This window comes from Polypterus senegalus, chromosome 12 (genome assembly GCF_016835505.1).
Source record: "Polypterus senegalus isolate Bchr_013 chromosome 12, ASM1683550v1, whole genome shotgun sequence".
Lineage (NCBI taxonomy): Eukaryota > Metazoa > Chordata > Cladistia > Polypteriformes > Polypteridae > Polypterus > Polypterus senegalus.
This window is the reverse complement of record NC_053165.1, coordinates 83,825,372-83,848,456: the sequence shown is the minus strand read 5'-3', so window position 1 is coordinate 83,848,456 and position 23,085 is coordinate 83,825,372. Positions and strand designations below refer to the sequence as shown.

Here is a 23,085-nt window from a genome sequence, read left to right as displayed (position 1 = left end):
CTGCCGCTGAATTGTTCGGTTGTCGCTTTCAAATGTACTGAAATGGCCAAATATTTTGCACCTTTCGGCAACCGCCAATGCCTCTTAAACATCTTAGACTCACAGGTGACGATTTCAGTAGTGGACACTTTGATGTTTATGAATGTTTAAACTCTCAAAAACTGGATGTGAAGTTATCGATGAAACCGGTTGTATGCTTACAACGCTTGACAGATGCCGAATGTCACTTCAACACAAGTCCTACAAATACTGTCGTCATTGAAACAAACCATGAAACTCAAACCGATTATGACAGCAGCAATCCAAGCTGTGAGATTTAAAACAAGATTACTGTTCACATGGCCGACTGTACGTTACATGCTCAAGAGTAAGATCAGCGCACAGCTTGGTCAGATTACAACTGGAGGGCCGAACTCACAATGTGGTATACAAAGAGATCCTTAACAAATAATTATTGGGATATTTTCCCTCAGTTTAAAAAGGTTTCATTTTCTTCTAGCGTGGGTATTTTGCTAGTAAATAACATTTACAAAAGATGTAGTGGATTCACTACTCTGCCTGATTTTGTTTGAACAATTATTGCACACTTTCTGTAAATCCAATAAACTTCATTTCACTTCTCAAATATCACTGTATGTGTCTCCTATATGATATATTTAACTGACATTTTTTATCGTAACAACCAACGATTTATACAGGAAAATAATGACTATTAACAAGGTTGCCAAACTTTTGCATCCCACTGTATATATCTGTGTATATATATGTATGTGTATATAGATATGATTCTTGAGCTGTAAAATCTTTCACATCCAAATTAGAACAACAAAAAAATATGTGGCATTCATAATTTTTAATTAATACACGTTTTTGCCTTTTTTTTTTTTCCAGTCATTTGAGAGCAAAAAAAATGCAAAGACCTTGAGAGAAAGGAAGACTGTTATTTATAGCTTTGCTGGCACCCAGCAGAGAAACCGCTGCAGCACATTTCGGGTAAGGAGAAGCCAGACGATTTACTGGAAGGAGGGACTGCTGGTTACATTCAGTGGCGGATACCTCAGGTACCATGAAATCACAATTTGTCTAGTAAGCCATGTCCTGCTGTTTAATGCACTACAAATTTCATTTCATTAGTTTTATTCGGAGAATGAGATACCCTTCTAAATATGTTTAGATTTATGACTCAACTGTATTATTTATCTAGCAGGGTAATTTCAGATAAGAAATGTTTACTCTTCAGTGTTACAGTATGCTGTAAAAACCTGCACAATGCCTCAGTGCAACTGTGTCTGCCAAGTCAAATGTGTTTTCTCTCTCTTTACTCATTCTGGTGTTTGTTATAATAATTTATTTGTTGAGCTTCTGTAAAAAGCCAAATTTCTTCTGGGGACAAATTAAGATCTATCTGAGTATGTGATATCAGTTGTTTAATGTTTACGTATTTACAAATTTAGATTCACTTTATCTTTACTATTACTACTTCAAAGGAAAATAAACAGATTGATCTTTATTTCCCTCATTGCTCCCTTCTGGGGGAAATTTTAGCTTTTCACAGAAGCCAATTTAAATAAATAAATAAATACACAGATACACAAATATATACACACACCCACCCACCAGCAGGACAAAAAGGAAAGAGAAACTTCTGACTGGGCAATACAAGTGGCAGTGAGGCACAATGCAGGTGTATTGCTGTTGGTGTTAAGGACTCCCAGTAGCACTGCTTCACACGCTTTTGCTGAATGATTTGTTGGCTGAAAGTCCTCAGTGTGGTGTGTCATGCAGAGATGTGCAGCATTGTCCAGAATGGTACTCAGCTGTGTCAAGAATGTGTGCCATAACTAAGCCTGTCTTTTAAATTAGTTGTTTGACTTAGTGGGCCTCTCTTGAATCGCTGTTACTGGCCCAGCATACCATGGTGTACAAAATCACCCTGAGTTGTAAAATATGTAAAGATGTCTTAACCCACATTAAAGGAACACAATCTCCTAAGACAAACAAACAAACATTGATAGGGCAGTTGTAATACTGACTGTTATGGCAGCGTGTCATTTTATCCTGCTCACACAGAAGAATTGTATTTATCATAACACAATGCATAAAGGATGCCCTATTTGCTTAAAATTAGAAAAACTTTAATCCACTCTATTACAAGCAATTCAAACTTTTATATAATATGGTAGACAGAGTATATTAATGTTGTCAATTAAGTGAGCATCATGAATCAGGGTTTACTTTTTGGATATTTCAGTACAGTATGTCTGAATGATTGCTGCTCATTTATGTAGATGAATAAGAGAAAGGGCCATCTGTTCTAATTTGAATATCATAAAGTAATAGCAAGCATAACTACTGCAATAAGCTGCATCAATTTTCAGTTGGGATGTGCTGACAATAAAAGACAGTAAAACATTGAAAGAAACCCACAAAATCCTTTACTATGCACATAAACATATCTTCAGATTCATGTAAACAATATCCCTATAGACATTTCCCCCCAGTAAGCTATTTGAAGCTCCTAATAAGTTCTGATGTTTGTGCCCGATTCATCCAAGGGGGAAACCCCACCCAATAATATCACCTCACCTCACTCTGACAAACGCAGTCGAGTCATTAAAGGGGGCAAACCCTCCCCCAGAGACACATGGGATAAAGAAAGGTTGAAAAACACTGAACTACTGCATATTTCCCCCCTTCTCATAATAAATATGTCCTGCTGCAATGTTGAAATCCAGGCTTGTTAAACAGCCATCTGTGGTCTTGCATATACAGTATGTTTAATATTTTAGGTTTCATTTGTCTAACATTATGACTTTCATTATTTGTTTAATACGCTGCCTTTCACACCCTGTCACATATAGAATCTTTAACTTTAATCCATGTTATATAGTACCTTTTATAATCTTTCTGTACCAGTATTTTCTTTTTAATTCCAATTTTGTCAAGTAATTCTCTTTTTCAATTTCATTTTCAGGTGAGCAGTCCGCCACTAACTTAGAATATGTTTTGGTTGTTACTATGTACTAATATTTTAATGGCAGTTAAATCCAGTCAAAATGAATTGTCATATTCACTACCCAGGCATGTCTGTTAGGTTTCATAATAAAACCAGTTTCTGCTGACTCTGTAAAGCACCCCCACCTTCTGAATAATTTACTTGACTGCTAGGTTTGTTGTTCCTTTCTTGCCACTTTTGCTAGGAGTTTTCAAAGGTGAAACAGGAGAACAGCTATCGATCTCTTAAGGCCGCTGACTCTGCACTTGTGTTTGCTGATTGTTGACACTGAGATTTGATGGCTGATATCTGGAAGTATATTTTCAGTTTTTACTGGCAATCACTCCTCTTATCCGTAATATAGTGATGGGACTAGGAATCATTTCCTAGGTAGGGTGCCCTACTCATTTTTCCTGTCGGCACCCCAGTTTTCTACAGGTACTCTGTATTTGTCCCGTAATCCTTAAGGCACGTGTCTTAGGTTTCTTGACCAGGTCTTTCAGAAAGTGCCTTGGTTTTCTCAATCCTGTAATGGAAGATATACACTTGAAAACAGGATAGATTAAAACGTGCTTATTCAGAGGCTGTACAGTTGGTCATTTTGACACCCCCAAATCACTTAACTTAAAAACTAAAAGGCCTTTTGAGCTATGCCATTTATCCTCAACAGTTATTAGTCGTCCTTTCACGATTACTCCTTACTGAAAGGATAGACCTGGGCAGAAATACTTTAAATGTAAGACTTAATGCAAAGGCCTAACATTACATTTTCACATTCTGATTTAATGGCTTGGAGGGGGTAAGAGGTTTAGTTTTGAAATCCATAGCCCATGAAAAATAATCATAAAGCATCAACTCAACAAACAGGAAGTGAAATGCAAAGCTTGTTTTGTGTTAACTATGCTAAAACCCCAATCAATTTTCATTTTAAAAGCATATGTGATTGTTACTTTTGTGGACATTTTTGTTGTATATGATGGGATGTATTTTCTAATTGTAACAAACATGACCATAAAACATTGCAAAGGTTTGGGGCAGCCACCCGTATAATTTTTCCCGACTGCAAAACTGATTCAAAAAGACAGACATATTCACAAGACTGAGTCCAAAACAGAACTGCTTTAGTATCAATAAGATGGCGGCTTTAAAGGCCATTAGGGGAAGTGATGTCATCGGGAGCGGAAGTGACGTCGTTGGCTGCCCCAGAGCCAGGCGGGATTTCCCTAGAATGGTCTGCAAGAGGTCGAGAGAGAGAGAATTAGTGCACTTCGTCACCCCCTGGTCTGGCGTGGAATTACATTTACTCAAGCCCTTTAGTTGCCACCTAAACATGCGTATGTGACATAATTTATAGAATGAGAAAAGACCACTGATACAGTTTATTAAAAGTGGCCTGACCAGGCTAGAGTCTGCACAGAATCCTCCATTAAAAGAACAGAAGATGGCACAGTCAGCAAGATTGTAGAATAATAACACAATTTAGCATGACGGTCAATAACAACATCTTATGGGTCTATGTAACCATGTGACTCCTACTCAGGTTCTTCTTTAACCTCACCTACTGGCCTCTTAACCTCCTTACCTTCTACATCCACCAAGTCCCAAACTCTCAAAATGAGGTTTCAAAGGCCTTATTTAAGACTGAACCCACCAGTCTTTGGGATTCACTATTGCATAATAAGAAAGCACGGCTGTCTCAGTTCAGGCATGCAGAGCATCTGTCATGTGGTTCCCGTTAACCTCACTGCTACAATTTCCATGACCCTCACTCTGCAGGAATTAAAACCTTAACCCAAGTCCTTCAGCAATCTTTTACTCCACTCTCCAAGATGTGTTCCTGATTACCTCTCAGACAGAATACCAAAACTCTTGGAAGTTCTCTCCATCTTGTCTTTACTATGTATATATATATATATATATATATATATATATATGTTTAAACCCTAATGCCATTTTCTGGGAGAGTCTAGTATCAAATATGTGTTTAGGTAAATTTTCCTATGGATATTAGACTAACAAATCAGCCCTCATCCTAATGCAAATTGACAGGTAATTGCAGTGCTTGGAGGATTTGCAAATTTCAATCATTTCTGCTGCTGATTATACACTCCGTTAAGACATCCGACTGTGGTGCATGCATACCAAATTAAATAATTTTTTTTTTTTTTTTTAATGCAGGGTACATTTTTGCCCCTAGTGCATTTCATTAAATATTAGGTTGCATTTAACATAATGTAACTGAGGAGTTGTGTCTTACTGTTTTAATGTACAAAAATTGTACAAAGTCTTCACAGAAAGCGCAAAGACATTTCCTTGTCTTGAAATAAAGTAGAATAAATGTATATCATGAATTCTCTTACAACTAATAAAATAAATGTTCAGCAGAATTTTTCAATTCAGACTTCTCCATATGTTGCACACAAGCATGGTGTGAAGGTAGGTGAATATCATGCACATCATCTGAACTTTTGCTGCATTCTTTATATAAATTTGGAGGCTTGGAATGAACCTGATAGGAGTAGGAATGCCCTTTGATTTCTAATAGTCTTGCCATACTAGGGTGCTGTACTGTGTTAGCCATTATGAATGTAGTGAGAAGTCAAGCAAAATGACACCTTTTTATTGGCCTGAAGAAGGGGCCCGATTTGCCTCGACAGTTAACTTAGCGAAGGTAAAGCATTGGTTGTATCGCACATGTTGACAAGAAGTCCTGTTCTAATCTTGCCATGAATAAGTTTGCGTAGTGGGGTGCAAAACAACGTCCCTCTGCAGTTCCCGTTAGTTGTAAGTAAATGTCCTGACCAAAAGAAAACACACTGCGAGTTAATATGAATTTTATCAATTGTATCACTGGCTCTGTTTGTAAGCCATGTTGTTGCAGGTACGTCTGATAGGCCAAAGTTCCATCATCATCATGGGGTATGTTTGTGTATAATGCCTCCACGTCCATTGTAACAAGGAAGGCTCCCTCAGAAATGGTGTCTAGGGCAGCAAGTTTTTTAAGTCGGTGGGTGGTGTCCTGTACATGGCTGGGTGTGCTTCTGGCAAGGGGTTTCAGAATGCTTTCAAACCATCCTGAAATATTTTCCGTCAGTGTTCCAATTCCTGAGATTATTGGCCTTCCTGGGTTCCCATCTTAATGGATCTTGGGGAGCATGTAGAAGTATCCCACTTTTGGATCTTGGGGGATTCAACTACTGATGGGGTCCTTGATGTTAACAGGCAAGTTGCTTAACAATTTCTTTAGTTCTTTCATGTAAACATCAGTGGGGTCCTCCTTATATTTTTGCCTGATGAAGGGGCCTTCGCTGCCTCAAAAGCTTGCATTTGTAATCTATTTAGTTAGCCAATAAAAGGTGTCATGTCACCCTGCTTTCTCCTGTATCAATCTATGGCTAACACGGTACAACACTCTACTCAATAAAAGGTGTCATTTTGCTTGACTTCGCACTAGTAGTCCTGCCTTATTTCATGTTGTGTTTGTACCTAAAGCTAAGCCCTTGGCTTCCTCCAACCCTGAAATTAGATTAAGTGGGTTAAGTGAAAGGCTTTATGGATGGATTTATATACAAATAACTTGCCTAGATGTGTATTTTATTTTTGTGTCCAATCGAACAATGTCCGCAGTGTGAGCTTTGTTGAGTTGGCTGACATCTTTATTCTTTCCTCCCGGATGTCTGTTTTCTCAGTAACTCTGAAGGAGTACAATATAATCAAAGTAGTTGATCCAATACTTGAACTGTAAATTATACACAACATTGGGTATTAAGTTTGATTGTTCAGTGTGTTTGCTCTTTATAAGCCTTCTTTGTCTATTTGTACAGTAAGTTCCGTTTGTCCATAGTTTAGCAAATTGCAAATGTCGTTTGAAGGAAGTATTGTTACTAGTGGTAATTTTGATTTGATTTAATAAGTATTAATTGACTGCTTAAGGTACAGGGTGTTTTAATTGATTTTATTGTCAGTAACCATGATACTGTACCACAAAGCTATACATTCCAGATATTTTGAGTGATCCCTTATGTCTGCATCTCTAGATTTTATAAGTAATCAATATACAGTGTATACTTCAAAGAAAAGTGAGAAAATGGTTGAATTTGTAAACCTAGAGCTTTTTGATTATCTTTCCAACTCCCACATCAACACGATTTTACGTTGTATGTTAATATACCCAAAACGTAACATTTACCAAAGAATACAAGACTTGAAACTCTTACTGTATACAGAGCTACAGTCATAGTTATTTTTACAATCCTTTACACTTCTGTCTACTTAGGTATTGCTGAGATTTTTATTTTTATTTTTTTAAACCCTCAGCATTGAATCATCAGAGCTCAACTGGAAGAAGAAAAAAAGTGGAGGAATCAAAATTATCTGCCAATCAGAAGCCAGAGATTTTTCTGCCATGGCCTTTATTACTGACCATGTGAATTCTCTAATTGATCAGTGGTTTCCTGGTAAGTTCATTAAATTATGTCCACCAAGATACTTTCCGGGGCACTTGATTGATTACTGTTTGCTTGGCTGCCAGTTAGTTTATTGATTTAATGTACAAGCTTGTATTCTTGCTGAATTTCACTAAATTGTACTTGGTTATTTTAAAGATTGTGCAGCATTGGCAAGAAGCTAAATCTCTACAGCGGCATTAATTTCAGCTGCTAATGCCCCCCAAAACCTTTTTTAAAATGTTATTTATTTTTTAATCTTAAGGCACAAGACCAGTGAATAGACTCACCTGTACACAGTTCTTTTGGATTCTTTTCATGATTTGTTCTGTTATGTGAGGTTTTGTATTAATGGTATGTAACTTGACATTTGAGCATTAATCCACAGTGATGGCCGTCCGTATTGCTCAACACCATATCAGTCATCCCTGCAAATTTCCTCCATTGTCTGACACTATAGAGCAGGGGTGGGCGAAGTCGTTCCTGGAGGGCTGCAGTGGTTGCAGGTTTTTGTTCCAACCCAGTTGCTTAATTAGAAAACAATTGTTGCCAATAGTTTAATTTCATGGCTTTTTAAGTGGTTTAAATCTGTTATGTCAAGTCATTTACCTTTCTAAGGATATCATCCAAATGATTTGAAGTCTAAAACAGACAAGTTCTTTTCAGTCCTTCACTTTTTTTCTCTTCACTTTCCTTCCAAGTATTTAATTAAACCAAGCAGTGCATGATAAATCCACAGAGGTGTAAATGGAAACAAGCTAAACCGAGAACTGCTGGTTTCTTTTATCATTTGCATCTTACTGCTAATAAGGAGCAATTTAAAAAACAAGAATATAGTTCAAATAAAGGTTCAAAACCTTAACAAGCGAGACAATGAAAATTAAGCAGAAGTGTCATTTGAGCAATAAGTGCTTCTTAAACAACTGGGTTGGAACAAAAACCTGCGTCCCTCCAGGAACGACTTGTAGAATCCACGAGAACTCCGTGAGAATCCTAAATCCAAAGAGGACTGTTTCATTTATATTAGGTAGAATGCCCAGAGGGGACTGGGTGGTCTCATGGTCTGGAATCCCTACAGATTTTATTTTTTCTCCAGCCGTCTGGAGTTTTTTTGTTTTTTCTATCCCCCCTGGCCATTGAACCTTACTCTTATTCGATGTTAATTAATGTTGATTTGTTTTGTTTTATAATTGTGTCTTTCATTTTTTCTATTCTTTAATATGTAAAGCACTTTGAGCTACTGTTTGTATGAAAATGTGCTATATAATTAAATGTTGTTGTTGTTGACTTTGCCACCCCTGCTCTATAGTGTCAGACACTGGAGGAAACTTGCAGGATGTCCCACAGTTAATCTGGCACATGATGTCATATAATTTAGCGCTTAGATATGAATCCATTTCCTTATATCACACTGCCTGCCTTAGCCACTTCCACTATGAATAAATGTAAATATAGATTTTCAATCCCCCATATAATCTGAAGAGAGGATCCAAGCAGCTTATGTTTATCTAATACAGAAATCAGGATGACTCCCTAAATCATTGTATCAGATTTGGTTAACGAATGTACTGTATATTGATAAAGTCTACTACAAAGAACAGTCCATAATGTAAAATTACAACATTATCTTGGGACAGTACGGTGGCTAGAGCTCAGCTTCAAATCCTGGCCTGGGTTCTGTCTGTATCTGTGCAGGCTATTCTTCTGAGTTCTCTGGATCTCTCCAGCCACCAAAATATACACATGATGGGATTGGTAACTTTACATTGGCCTCGAGTGTGCAGATAACTTATCACAGCTGCAGACTACTTGCCCTGTTTAAAGTAGGTTCATGCTTTTAGTTCAGTAACTTCCAGCCCTCCACCACATAAAACGTGGATGTACCTTGTTTAGGAAACGGAAGGAATACCATCTTGAATATAATAAACTTAATTCTGTGATCAGCAACCTAAACACAGTGGTTATCGTGTACAGTTTTATTCCAGCCTAGTTCTGAATTTGTAATTCTGCCTGTCGCATAAAAAAAAGCCCTTTCTGTTAGTATGCTAGTTGTGAGATTCATGAAAACCTTCAACAAACAAGAAAGCAGAATATGAGAGCGCAGACATAAGAACATACCTGCTGCTTTTTTTATTGCAAAATGATGTCTTTAAAACTTCTATGTAGTGGTAGGGTGTTGTACTGTTAGCCATTATGGATGCACAGTGAACCCTCGTTTATCACGGTTAATCCGTTCCAGACTCTACCATGAGAAATTAATTTTCTTTATTAATTTCTAGGATTCTTTATTTATAAATCGAATATTTTCGCAGTTAGAGTATAGAAAACTTACGACCTTCTAAATACGGTTTTTAACATTATTAGAGCCCTCTAGACATGAAATAACACCCTTTAGTCACCATTACACTCTTATTACCCAATATATTAGACAAAATAAGATATATTAGACGTTACAAATATCATATTATTACTAGGCTCACCCGTCTTAAGTCTTTTATCCTCAATTTGTATGCGCTCCATGTGTACATCAGGCATGGAAGTGTAATGAGAACAAAGTGCCCATTCATAACATCTCCTGAAAACCTAAGTTTTTTTTATCCCCTCGAGTGCCTGTCCAAAGTCGTACAATGTCAGCCCGAATCTGTACCGCTAAAGACGGAGTTTCTTGCACTAAATAAGCTATAGATGAGAATAAGCAAGCATCATCTCCCAAGATATTTACTACACGGTGAGGTATTTGTACTCCAACATTAATTATTTCCAGAGATATAATTTTGTCTATTTTTCCAGCGCATCGCGCACAAAAGCAAGGGAATGATGGCAGCACCAGAACTCTGCTCACATCGCGTCGCTTCCTACCGCAAGCCGCAAATAGTAAATCTGTGATAAGCGGAATACCGCTACGCTTTGCACTCACGGGACGGAAGGACAATCCCGACCGCTTTTATATAGTAGATTATTGTACTGTACATTTAATTACACACACACACACAGTTCTTACACACAACCACTAACCTATAAAGGCACGACCTCAGTAGGAGACTCTTCAGGTGGTGCACTATCTTCAGCAGGTGCGTTGTTAACTTCTTCTGCTGAAGGAATACTAGGAGTAGGCAGTGGGTGTCTGGGTGCGCGGCTGAAGAACATCTTGATAGGCAGTTGCTGGCGCTGTCTTTTCATATGCGTGAGGAGGCTTTTGTAGGGTATTGCCATCTTTGATCATTTCCAAGAGTTTCACCTTCTCCTGGATAGTAGGCATCTTCCTCCGGCGCTTAGTTTTATTGTCAGAAGGCTTAGAAAAAGCAGAACGTTTAGGAGCCATCGTGGGGCTTAGATAAAAGTTCTCAGAGTGCATGCGTAGCGACGTAAGCGTGTATGAGAAAACAATCGCGATAGAGTGAAGCCGCAAAAGTTGAAGCGTGATATAGCGAGGGATCACTGCAATGAGAAGTCAACAAAGTGACACTTTTCATTGGCTAGCGGAACAGATTACAATATGCAAGCTTTTGAGTCAGAGTACAGAAACTGGAGTTCCCTGTGTTTATATATGCAGTTCACTAGGAAAGAAATGAGACCTTTAAGTGCCTCATCTTCAGTGTTAAAAATTAACAGACCTCTCCAGCCTCAAATTTATTTAGCAGTACAGTTAAGATATTTTGATAAGATAACTCTCCTGCAAAGTCTTTTGTAGTTTATGATGAGTTTTCCTTACAATGTGGATCTGTCTGTAATCAAACCGTCTGGGTCAGTCAGAGAGAAGTAAATAGTCCTCATATCTGCTCATAAAATTCTAACCATGTTGGAATGTGTTAAATTTTTAGCATCAGTTTAACTTTCCATTCTTTTCTCTCCTGCTGTGTCTTGACGTTGCTTATGAGCACTTTAAAGTCAAAGTCCTTCTCACAGTTGAAATGAGCTCCCACAGGAACATTTCTGTTGCTGTGCTTAATGTGGACCTTGTGGAGAAAAGCCAAGCAAAATGACACCTTTTATTGGCTAAATAAAAAGATTACAATATGCATATTGTGGCGTATTGTAATCTTTTTAGTTAGCCAATAAAAGGTGTCATTTAACTTCTTTACATTCATAATGGCTAACACGGTATAACACCCTAGTACTACTGTGAGCCTTGTGCAAATTCATTCTTTAGCAGAGTGTTTGTCCAGTTTCTCCCACGTAAACTATAGTGTTGGGACATTTCACACACAGGATTAGGTAGACCACGTTAAGGGATCGACAGGAAAATTAGCCCTTTGTGCGATGTTCTTGTCAGCAGTGTGGTATGATTACAAGATCTGCTTATCTCAGACATTTACAGGAACACTAGTGCGACATTATAGTCTTAGACTAAATTTGAGAAGTAGCTGGAAAATTATATACTTGGGATAATCAACAGGAAATGTGTGAATCACCGCTTGCCATTTGCATACATCTCAGTGAGGTAGAACACTTCATAATGTCAGTTAAGTATTACAATAAACTTCCTGAAACCATGTTTAGGAATGAATATATATATATATATTACATACATACAGTGGTACCTTGAGATACGAGTTTCATTCATTCTGTGACCGAGCTCGTAAGTCAAACTGCTTGTATCGCAAATCGATTTTCCCCATTGAAATTAATTGAAATGAGATGAATTTGTGGCAGCCCAAAAACCACCCCAATTTTTTGTTAATTTTTTCAACATAAGAAAAATGTATTTATAATGAACAAATATTGTATACAAACAAAATAAAACCTAATACATAAAAGAGAATCTAAAGAGATAAACATGTTGGCATCGCTGATTAGCGTATTGTAATGTTTTTTTTTTTTCTTTCACTTTTGCTTAACTTCATTTTCTTCTTCACTTGTTTTTTTTTTTTCTTTTTTGCCACGCTTTTCGTCACTTTCATTCGCAGAGGCGTTTCAATACAAACCTGTCCAAGGAGCTTTGTTTAGTCCTCCCCTTTAGAATGTTTCTGAAATGAGTTAGGCGAGTGTCATTAAATAAGCGCGCTGCGATCAGTTGTAACTTTTCAGTGTGTTTCTTTTCTTTAAAGTCCGAAACTTTTTCCCACATTGCAAACACTTCCTTATCTCACTTTAAGGTAACATCCTCTGCGATACCGATCTCGTGCAGAATCTCCGTATATTGCCACGTCTGTAGTTCCATCAACTCCTCCATCGTCAGTTCCTCGGAATGTATGGTGACAAGCTCTTTGATGGCTCGTATTTTGAATTTTGGCTCGTAACTCAAGGCCAAAAAATGGACCTTAGTGACGGCTCATATCTCAAAAAACTCGAACGTTGGGGCACTCGTATCTCAAGGTACCACTGTGTGTGTGTGTGTGTGTGTATATATATAATCAGTCCATCATGTGAGGTGCACAGTGCCTGCCGCAGAACTCCAAAGTATAACGATATTTAGCACACTAATAGGCAATTTGTGTATTATATAATTTTCAGTGCAAACATTTTGTGAAAGTTTTGCATGTAGGGGACTTATAAGGTTTTAATGCATATACTTAAATTGACATTTTAATTCCATTTAATTTTTAATTTCAACAATATCATAGCAGTCATGAATGATACATTCTTCCATTTTAAATTGTATTCACATTGCAGTTTTTGCTGGTGTATCATCAAATTTACATAATCCCACACTGGTCAGCGCTCTTTCCAAAGTGCATTGTCAAACATTTTGAAACAAGCTGATGCTTTGCTTAGAAGTGAAGTCAATCAATGGGGTGACTTTTGATCATCAAGTAGTTTATTTTTGTATGAACATTGGCGGTTTTCAGTACTTTCAGTGTTGTTCAGACATTTTATTACATGCTTTGTTTTAATCACTCATTTTTGTAGTACTAGGGTGTTGTACCGTGTTAGCCATTATGAATGTAGTGACACCGTTTCTTGCCTGAAGAAGGGGCCTGAGTTGCCTCGAAAGCTTGCATATTGTAATCTTTTTAGTTAGCCAATAAAAGATGTCATTTTGCTTGACTTTTCTCTTCACTTATTTTTGAAATATTTGTCTTAAGGAAAAAAAATTAAAAGCCTTTTATCACTAAAACTCCTACTTAGTATTAAAAAGAAGAATAGTATAATGGCACACACACAAATCCTGGATCGGTTGCTGTCCACTGCAGGGAACTATTGTTTGCTTGTAATCCATAAATCCACTTTTTACCCTGCTTATCAACCAGTCCTACATGTGGTTGCCAGTCCATCACTGGTCACACTTAATCACACAAACCCCTTCAGACTCACACATACAAAGCTAACTTAGAATTTCTTACTAACCCTATGTAAACATCTGGGATGTGGGAAGTAAACTGGAATACCTGGGGAGAAACCCATAAACCCCACACAGATACAGACTACAAGTTGCCTCGTATTTGAAGCCCTAGACTGTGGAGCCGATGGTAACCACACTCTGCTTACTCAAAAGTGATAATAAAAATAAATAAGCAGGCCCACAAAGATTTTTTGGAATAATGTCATTAATGCAACAAAAGCTCTTTGAAATTGGAGGGCTCCATCTTTAGGTTTATTATTGTGTTTCAGTCTATTTAAGTCCTGTATAAAATCACAAGGCCATGGCAAATATAATCTTAAACAAAAAAAATATTGGGCTTCAGCTATTCAGGCAGATGTCATTCCACATGCTCGTGTGTGTAGTACAGTGTCAGGCAGCAAGACATTTCAAAATCATTCTGTAGAGAAATGCATAACTACACAAAGGAATTAATGATCTAGAATATGGACGTCATCATGATAATGACAGGTTTCCAAAGATAAATGATCAAAAGCCTGCCCTGAGTAAATCATAATGTAATTGTAGCTGCTCCACATTGGTATTACATAATAAAACATATTATTCAAGTCTGAAAATAGATCATTTGGCTTAATAATCTTCATTAGTTTCTTTGCAGCTTGTGGAACTAACCATAGGTATGTTTTTCTCTCTATCATACTAATGGTGTTCATCATAATAATGCTAACTGTGAAAGGATAAACAAACGTCTGTTCAGAAGCCTAAAATGGAATGACTCTAAAAACGTCAAAACTTTTAACAATACTTTTGGCCAAATCTAAGATTATATTTATAACTTAGCCCTGGTAGGAGTGATGGACATCAATTTTCTACCTGTTGGGACACAAAAACAAGGAACAACTTGTGCCTCAGCCTCAATATAGACCCTCATCTGGCCAAAACAAACGAAAAAAATGCAGAACAAAAATGTACTAATCTAATATGTTCACAGTAACACACCTATTAGTATTAAAAACCATTTTAAGTTCTGTGAGAGAGCAAGAATACCAAAATTTACAGGCTTAATGTTTTTCCCATTTTAGTCACATTCTATTTATAATAAACTGGAATTTCGAGTTTAAACAGACCTACTGGAATGACGTTAATCTTATGTCTTTCTTTATTCTTATTGGCATATCATTATGGACCAACCTAGTTAATGTAAAATATGATGCAATTTACATTTGAGCACAATTGTAATTATTGTAATTATTAAAATATGTTGTACTATTTCTACTGTTTTTTAAATTAAATGTAGTTAAAATATTTTTTTTTAATTACATGCTGTAAAGGATACAGCTGCTGTGCATTAATTAGTACTGCTGCCTCCCAACCCTAAATGTGGGCTTGTTTCTAGCTTCTCTCACTGTGTGTGTGTGTGTGTGTGTGTGTGTGTGTGAGAGAGTGCAGGTTAGGATAGCTGGTAATGCATTCAGAGTCCTCCCACCTGTCCCAGTGTTGCTGGGGTATGCTCCAGCTCCCCACAGCACTGTGTAGAAATAAGCAGTTTCAGAAAATGGGTCAATTTCTGCATTGTATATTGATCAACAAGATTAAACTATACCATAGAAGACATGAGATTTCAATTTTGTGTGTTTATTTTTATGTGCAAATTCTTATTTTTTAATGATTAATTAAAAATCCCTTTAACTTAGATTTTAACAAGTTAGAATTTATAGTTATGTATGTCCTTATGCATAAGAGCAGCACCTATACTAAAACAGGAACGATATAGAGAAGATTACCTTGGCCCCTCAACAAAGCCAAGTATCTTCTCTTTCATATGCTTTGCCTTTTTGCATTACCTCTCTAGGTGTTTTAACGGGGACAAAAAAAGAAAAAAGTCTTTGGCGGTGCCTTACAGTAATTAGTACTCCTTCAAGACGAGTAGTTACAATAGGATACCACAGTGCATTTTATCTGTCCTGAACTGGAGGAGCTGAGTGGCAGTGTTATTCAGGCCACCTTCTCCTTCGTTCTGGAGCTGAGCAGGAGCCAATAAGGACAGACTCCACTGTCCACCTGTAGACATTCTGGAAAACAGGTGGAAAAAAAATCCGTTTGAAGGAGCAAGACATTGAACTTTCTTGACAAAAGCTGAGAAGAGTTGTATCCAGCTTTGCTCATCAGTGAGGTTCACCCAAAGAGATTCAAAGCTGCTCACCTTCTCCACAGCATCTTCTCTGATGTAGATGGCAGTGTTGTCTGCCTTCTGAAGTCAATGGCCAGCTCCTTGAATTTGTTGACATTAAGGCATCACAGAGTATGCAGATAGACCTCTTTTTTTTCTGCAAGTTGTCTCCTAATTGTTTGTGATCAGGGCTTTGGTGGTGGTATCATCAAGGAAATGTAATGGTGTTGCAACTGTCGGTAGTGAAGAACGGAGTACAGAACAGGGCTCAGCACGCTACCCTGTGAAATACCTTTGTTGAAGGTCAGCATGGCGGATGTTAAGCGTCCAGTCCACACATGATGCAAGGTCTGCGAATTGGAAACTCTAAAATCCAGCTGCAGTGGTTGGCACCTAGCCCTAAATTTAATGGTGAGCTGATTACAAATAAAGTGGGAATAGAAAGCATTAAGGTCTTCGGAGAGACAAAAAACAGATGACATGGAATTACGTTTTACTTTACAATCTGTAAACATTTCTAAAGTTAGTTTTAATTTTTAGTGCTGCCATACTCTGTCTCCAGTGTATCATCCATCCATTATCCAACCCACTATATCCTAACTACAGGGTCACAGGGGGTCTGCTGGAGCCAATCCCAGCCAACACAGGGTGCAAGGCAGGAAACAAACCCCGGGCAGGGCGGCAGCCCACCGCAGGGCCTCCAGTGCATCACCAAACTGCTATTTAGCCAATTAAATTGCTTTTCTTAGCTTGTACCCACATTTCTTGTATCTCTCCAAGTTGCCGTTCCAAAAAGCATTGGTGTGCATCTTCAGTAAATTTCTGATATCTCGGCACACCCACAGGTTCTTATTAGGAAGTTGTTTTTTTTTATAGGCACACAGTTGTCCACACATTTTAATGTACCTGGTTACAACCTTTGCATACTCCTCCAAATGTGAGGTTTCTTTAAACGTCCCAGTTTATACTGAATTTAAAGTCTTCAGTTGTATGTTTTTTTTTCCAATTCTGCTAATTGTATGGCAACTAATATTTGCTTTTTTCATTGCTCTCGAAGAAAAACTCGGCCTAATCTCACTGTGTTCATATAGTAAGTTGTATAGACTTTGAAACCCATGGCTTGAATTCATTTTTTGTTGTTTTCATTTCAGCTTTAAGAGCTAGTGAGAATGATGGCACACTCTTGATTGAGCAGTATGCTCCATGTCCTTACTGTGCTGTGGCTATCAAAGATGGAGGAGAGGTCACCAGCAAATCAAAGGCTATACACTATTTTAACATGGAAGACTGTGTTCTTGCTGCTGTGGAGATGGACCACATTATCTGTCCTAACCATCCATCTGTACCAGTGTTTCTCCAGGAACTAGTGCCAGAACTCTTCATGACTGACTTCCCGGCCAGGTACAGTTTGTATAATATCTACTGTATGTGTGCCTGCACCTTCAGTGTCACATTTCTGAACTGGACCGTGCTAAATAGCACATCAGGATTAGTCAACGTAATACTTGGTGTACTTGTGCCCTTGGCTTTGGTTTTATTCTCTAGTAAAATATTTACATGCAACATTCATTGCTTTTGTTTTATGATCGTGTACAGACAAAAACCTCCAACTTAAAAACATTTTAGCACATTTTTTTCAGAACAATTTACACCTGACAATATTGCTTAAACTCCAGTAAAACAAGTAAAGAGTTGACCATTGATCCAGAGGACGGGATTCCTTGTCTTTTAACTGAAAAGGCCTGTCACAGTATCCTGCAAGATTTTTGCTTTCTACCAATTTAAAGCCAGAATATTGAGCTCTACTTTTTGCTAATGGGCATATCCTCATTATAGTAAGGTTTCATCAATTCCTATTCATGCTCTAGGCAGTTTTCAGAAGATCACGGCGGTGTCTCTTGAGTGACTTTTCTGTTAATTTATTGGTTTCTTCAGTGTTAAAATGTTCCAAAGTTCACAATACTGTGGAAGGAACAACCCCAGTAAAAATGTTCTTCCAGAAAATGTTATGAATCACTCTTTGTTAATGACTTGAGTATACATAACTGATCAAAGCTGTAAATTGATTGATTTGGTGGGACTGAGACTTTCTTGTCAGCAGAGTTCACTTAATAGACTGGAGCTCTTCACATTCTAACTCTTCCCTTTAAGTTATCTACTTGAAGTTAAACAGATATAGCGTTTTGCTTGTTTTTATTAGGTTGTTTCTTGACAACAGTAAAATGGAATACAGTGAGAGTGAAAACAGCATATTGGGCCAAGGAGGCAGTGGGACCGTTATTTATAAGGCCAAATACAGAGACTTACCTGTTGCTGTGAAGAGATTCCACTTTAAAAAGTGTAAGCAGAAAACCTCTGACATTAACACAGGTAACTAGATGTAAACACTTACTCTATACATAATATTTTTAGAAAACCACCATTTGTAAAAGGTTTACTGTTTTTGCAGCTCATTTAACGGATATTGATATCCTGTAACTAAAGGCCTGGCTGGATTGCCTACCTTGAGAAGGGCTGACTGACTAGCTGATCAAGGCTAAGTAGAGTTTTTGTAAACTTAAGTTTTGTTTTCCTCTATATTTTCTAAACGGCCTTGATTTAAATGTATATTATTCAATGTGCCTAATTATTACTATGAAGAACCAGCCATTTACTGAACCTGCATATTCAAGAACTCCACAAGACAAAGCCCAGCTTGGCAACATCAGGTGCAAAGTGGAAACCAACCCTGGCTAAGGTTCCTGTCCATTGCAGGACATGCTTAGCCACTCAGATACACACCTGAACACTCCCTTGTGGGAAATGGAGTCTTTTTAAGGCTTTCAAAGTATACTTTGGAGTAACCAAAGGATCATGTGCAGTAGACACACTCCTAGGTGGCTTCAAAACACAAGTGCCTCCAACTGCCTGGCTGCTCTCTAAAGGAAGTGCATTTGTCTTAGTTTGGCAGAAAGTTGCATTTCTTGGTAAGTCAATACAACTGGATTGTCTTAACTTCAAAAATGTAGAGTGGGTAAAAGTGACTTTATTTAAAGAGAGCCTAGCAATGCGTGAACACCAAACCCCCCCAAGATCAGGACTAGGTTTCAAACATTGGATGATTTTGCAAGCTGGCTAATTCACTTGGTATTTTCATCAAGGCAGAATGCAAGGGTGTGGGAAAAGGTTTTTAGATAGTAGCTAATTTTCACTTGTAGATCAGTCTTTGCACTAAAATGAATGTGCTGCAGGCCATGGTGACATATGACATATGTGATGTACAGGACAAAAAGTAAAGCAATCTCTACATTCCTTTGAAAGGGAGTGCTGCTCTTCACCTGTCAAGCAACTTGTCTTTTAAGAATGTTGTACATCCCCTTGGCAAATTCCAAAAGGGATAAGAGGTTCACATTCTGGACAGTAAGAGTTTTCAGTTGAAGGAGGTGACAGAAGTTGAGGAAGAAAGAACGTCATCATGACCTTCAAAATTTTACATTTTACTTACAAAAATGTAGGTTAAACTTATTAACTTTTCATTCTTTCATATTAGTGGAGACCATGACGTGCTCAGCACTGTGTCATAATGCCAGTGGGCTAGAGTCACCGCCCTTTATACTATATGAGGCCTAAGCATGATCAGATAAGCCTACCTTTTAGGCTGACAGTCCTGTAGGTCCGGCCTATGCTTTTCTGGATAGGGTTTGCGGGGTGGGTGGGGAGACACAAATGCTACTGGTTTTCATGCCAACTATTGTGAATTACACACACTCTTTTCTGCTAAATAAAGCATATCGTGGCCATAACGCAAGCCATTCATCTACTGTACTTAACCCTACTTAATCCAGTTGAAGCACATCGAGGTTGGTACCTGCTCGAACAGCATTTGCCATAAGACTGGAAACCATACCAGATAGGTCACCAGTCCATCACAGGACACACTCACACATGCATGCACATTTATGCATATAACATGATGTTTCCCTTGGCAGTTACATTTTAGGATATGATGAGAAAACTGCAATACTGATAGAAACGGGAATGTTGGCACCCCATGGCAACCAGCATGCAGTGTGTTTTTAGGAGTGAGGCAGCATAGCTACAGCAGCCCTCTGTTGCACTGTTATTTAATGTTGATATCATCAAGGAGGACGTCCTATTTGGTAAGAACTTCAGTTACTGTATGTTAAAAGTAGTTGGTTTTAATAAAATGTCTGCAGCTACTTTTTTATATGGACCAGGCAGCCTAGTCAGAGTATTTTAGACCAGTAAGGAGAAGTGTGCCCTCGAGCAACCCCCTGTACTTCAACCGGGCTACTGTTAGATTTTATTGTTTTTAAGTTGCGCAAACTATATTAGATTATCTGGAAAAATACTGTTACGAAGGATTGTCAGTTTTATTAGCCCTAGTACAGCTTACTTTTTCACTTAGAATGCTGATTGATTTTTATTGGAGTTATAATTGTAAAGTATAAAAGAAAAGGTATCAGAAGGCGAGTATTGCCTGTTTTTTTGTTTTTATACTTATTTTCTATATTTGTTCCTCCTACATTGTAACAGACAGCATGGTTAAACATTTGCAATCAATGGAAGCCCTTAGGAATTTTTCTGAGTTCCGGCAGGAAGCCAGCATGCTTCACTCTCTACAGCATCCCTGCATCGTATCTTTGATTGGCATCAGCATCCATCCCCTTTGCTTTGCCCTGGAACTCGCTCCCTTAAGCAGTCTTAACACAGTGTTGGAGGAGAACTCAAAGGGTAAGAGCTTTCAGCTGTAATTCTCCTAATGCTATTCTGTCTCCATAGGGGAAAAAATAGAATTATCTGAATTCTTATTGGTTAATGCTAAAACATTCTTTTAAAAAATCAATATTGATTTTTTTTTTCTCTGCCAGTTTCATCTTATTTCCACTCAAAAATATATATATATTTTTCCATGTTATACCATATAGTAGTAGTAGTAGTGGTGGCTGAAAGACGAGTAAAGTTATAGTAGAAGGGCATAGTGAGCAATGGCATACAATGGCAAACAATGTTTAAATACTCCCTGGAAAAAAGAAAACAAACTCTCAGTTTACTCATGGTGCATATTCCACATGTCAGCCGTCCAGTCATATGAATAAAATATGCAAAATGCATCTGCTAAAATATTGTTAAACAGACTTCCAGAATAATCAGTGCATACCGTTTACAGGAAACAATGGCCTTATGGGAGAGACTTTTTGAAATGAAGACGGGACTGTTGACTAACAACATCAATTCTAAAAGTGATTATCCCAGAATTCTATATTTAATATATTAGCAAAAAGGCATGTGTTTTGCATACAGCTGGATAACTGACATTGTTTGGTTTATGCGACACAAGTAACGCGAGATTTTTCTTTTCCCACATCATTTGCCATTATACAGCATTAGTCGTGACCCTGTGTTCGGATTCAGCGGGTTGGAAGATGGATGGCTTCTTTCTGTTACTAAATATCAACCTTTTTCTCTCCATTCTGCATTAAAACATGAGATTACATTTTTTTTTTATTGACAATTACAACAGACTACATGGAGTAACATAAAAAATATTTTTGGGTGGAGTATTCCTTAAATGATGTATAAAAAAAATCAAATAGAATGAATGATAAAGAAAGATGCCTTGCTTTTAAAAATAGAAATTCCATGTAGTAGAAAAGCAGAAACACTTCCCATGGTAATTAGATTGATGTTATCTTGATGTTTCAAATGTTTTACTTTTTACACATTAAAAGATTTACATTGACTTCTTGTATAAAAGATATTTGAAATTATATTGTAAAATATTTGACATACTGCATATATAAAATACTTTATATAAAGCATAAAGGCAAGTGGAGGACTGTTAGACTAAACGCTAGTTTTTTTTGTTTTTTGTTCTTCATCCAGTCAATTCTAAAGATGGTGGACTATCCACTTCAACAGCATAATTGGGCACTTTTTATTCCAGACTGAATATTGCTAGCATCTGTACAAAGATGGCCATCTAGTTTTACGTCTGAATTCACTTTCCCTCATTTGTCAAGGCTGCTTTTAAAATTACTATTTCCCTTTTTGGTAAAAAAAAAAAAAACTTGGATATACATACATACAATTAAATTGAAAAAATATACTGGACCAACCTGACAGAATGTATGTGTAGTGAACTACATGCCATGTAGCCCAGGGTGGACCTTGTTGCAGATAACCAAATGATATTTTTAACTTGATTTAGAAGCAGAGATGATGCTGCAAGATGGCATTCGATGTTTGCAGTTAGTATGATGCTAAGCAGATTTCTACATTATTGTAGCAGCAGCTATCGTTCTTGTGTGTTATGGATGGCTAACTTACCCCTGAACGACCTTTTGTACGTGTGTCAAGAATTCTGCATTATGTGGTGCCATTATGAAGAAGCAGATGTGGTTATTTATACTTCTAAACTGAAACCTTGTTGCAAATTTGTAGAAGATCTACAGTACTAAGCCTGAAATAACTGACCTATTTGTGCTTATACTCCAGGATATACATTGTTGTATCTTGCTTTTTTGCCTCAGATTTACATATTTTACAGTTTAAGGTACAAAAAAAAAACCACCCAGAGAATGTTTGAAGTATTTATTATGAATAATTGCTATTGAAAGAAATTTTGCATGCAGTTTGGCACATTTCTAAGTACAACTTAACAAAGAACTTTATTCTCTCAACTTCTTTATACAGGAGAATCATTCATACCTCTTGGTCACATGCTCACCTTTAAAATGACCTATCAGATTGCAGCAGGACTGGCTTATCTGCACAGAAAGAATGTCATTTTCTGTGATTTAAAATCTGATAACATTCTGGTCTGGTCCCTGGAGGTCACAGATTCTGTTATTGTCAAGCTTTCCGATTATGGTATTTCCCGTCAGTCTTTTCATGAGGGGGCACTGGGAGTGGAAGGAACACCTGGCTACCAAGCACCAGAAATCAGACCTGGCATTGTCTACGATGAGAAGGTACATTCCAAGAAGATAACGTTCTCATTTGTATAATGGTTATTGTCGTATGTCTCAGGAATTAATGAACTGTATACTTCCTGGTTTCCTAAGAGACCAAACACAACTTGTAAGCACAACCTTAAACATGAAAAAGAACATTTCACAAATCAAGTCTGCGTTCTTGTTTTTGCTTTCATCCATCCCATTTCTGAAACCCTACTAGGCACAGTCAAGTAAATAGAAACCCACCAAGCCAA

At 37.5% G+C, this 23,085-nt stretch overlaps 1 protein-coding gene across 2 annotated transcripts in view; it reads left to right on the top strand.

Moving 5' to 3' along the window:
- lrrk1 (leucine-rich repeat kinase 1) overlaps positions 1–23,085 on the top strand; it is a 126,559-nt gene that overhangs the window by 89,248 nt on the left and 14,226 nt on the right. For both annotated transcript variants that reach the window (XM_039772700.1, XM_039772701.1), the window contains exons 22-27: positions 892–1,061; positions 7,313–7,452; positions 17,024–17,273; positions 18,073–18,242; positions 20,409–20,606; positions 22,569–22,846. In XM_039772700.1, coding sequence (XP_039628634.1) covers positions 892–1,061; positions 7,313–7,452; positions 17,024–17,273; positions 18,073–18,242; positions 20,409–20,606; positions 22,569–22,846 — 1,206 coding nt within the window. The remainder of the gene's footprint in view (positions 1–891; positions 1,062–7,312; positions 7,453–17,023; positions 17,274–18,072; positions 18,243–20,408; positions 20,607–22,568; positions 22,847–23,085) is intronic.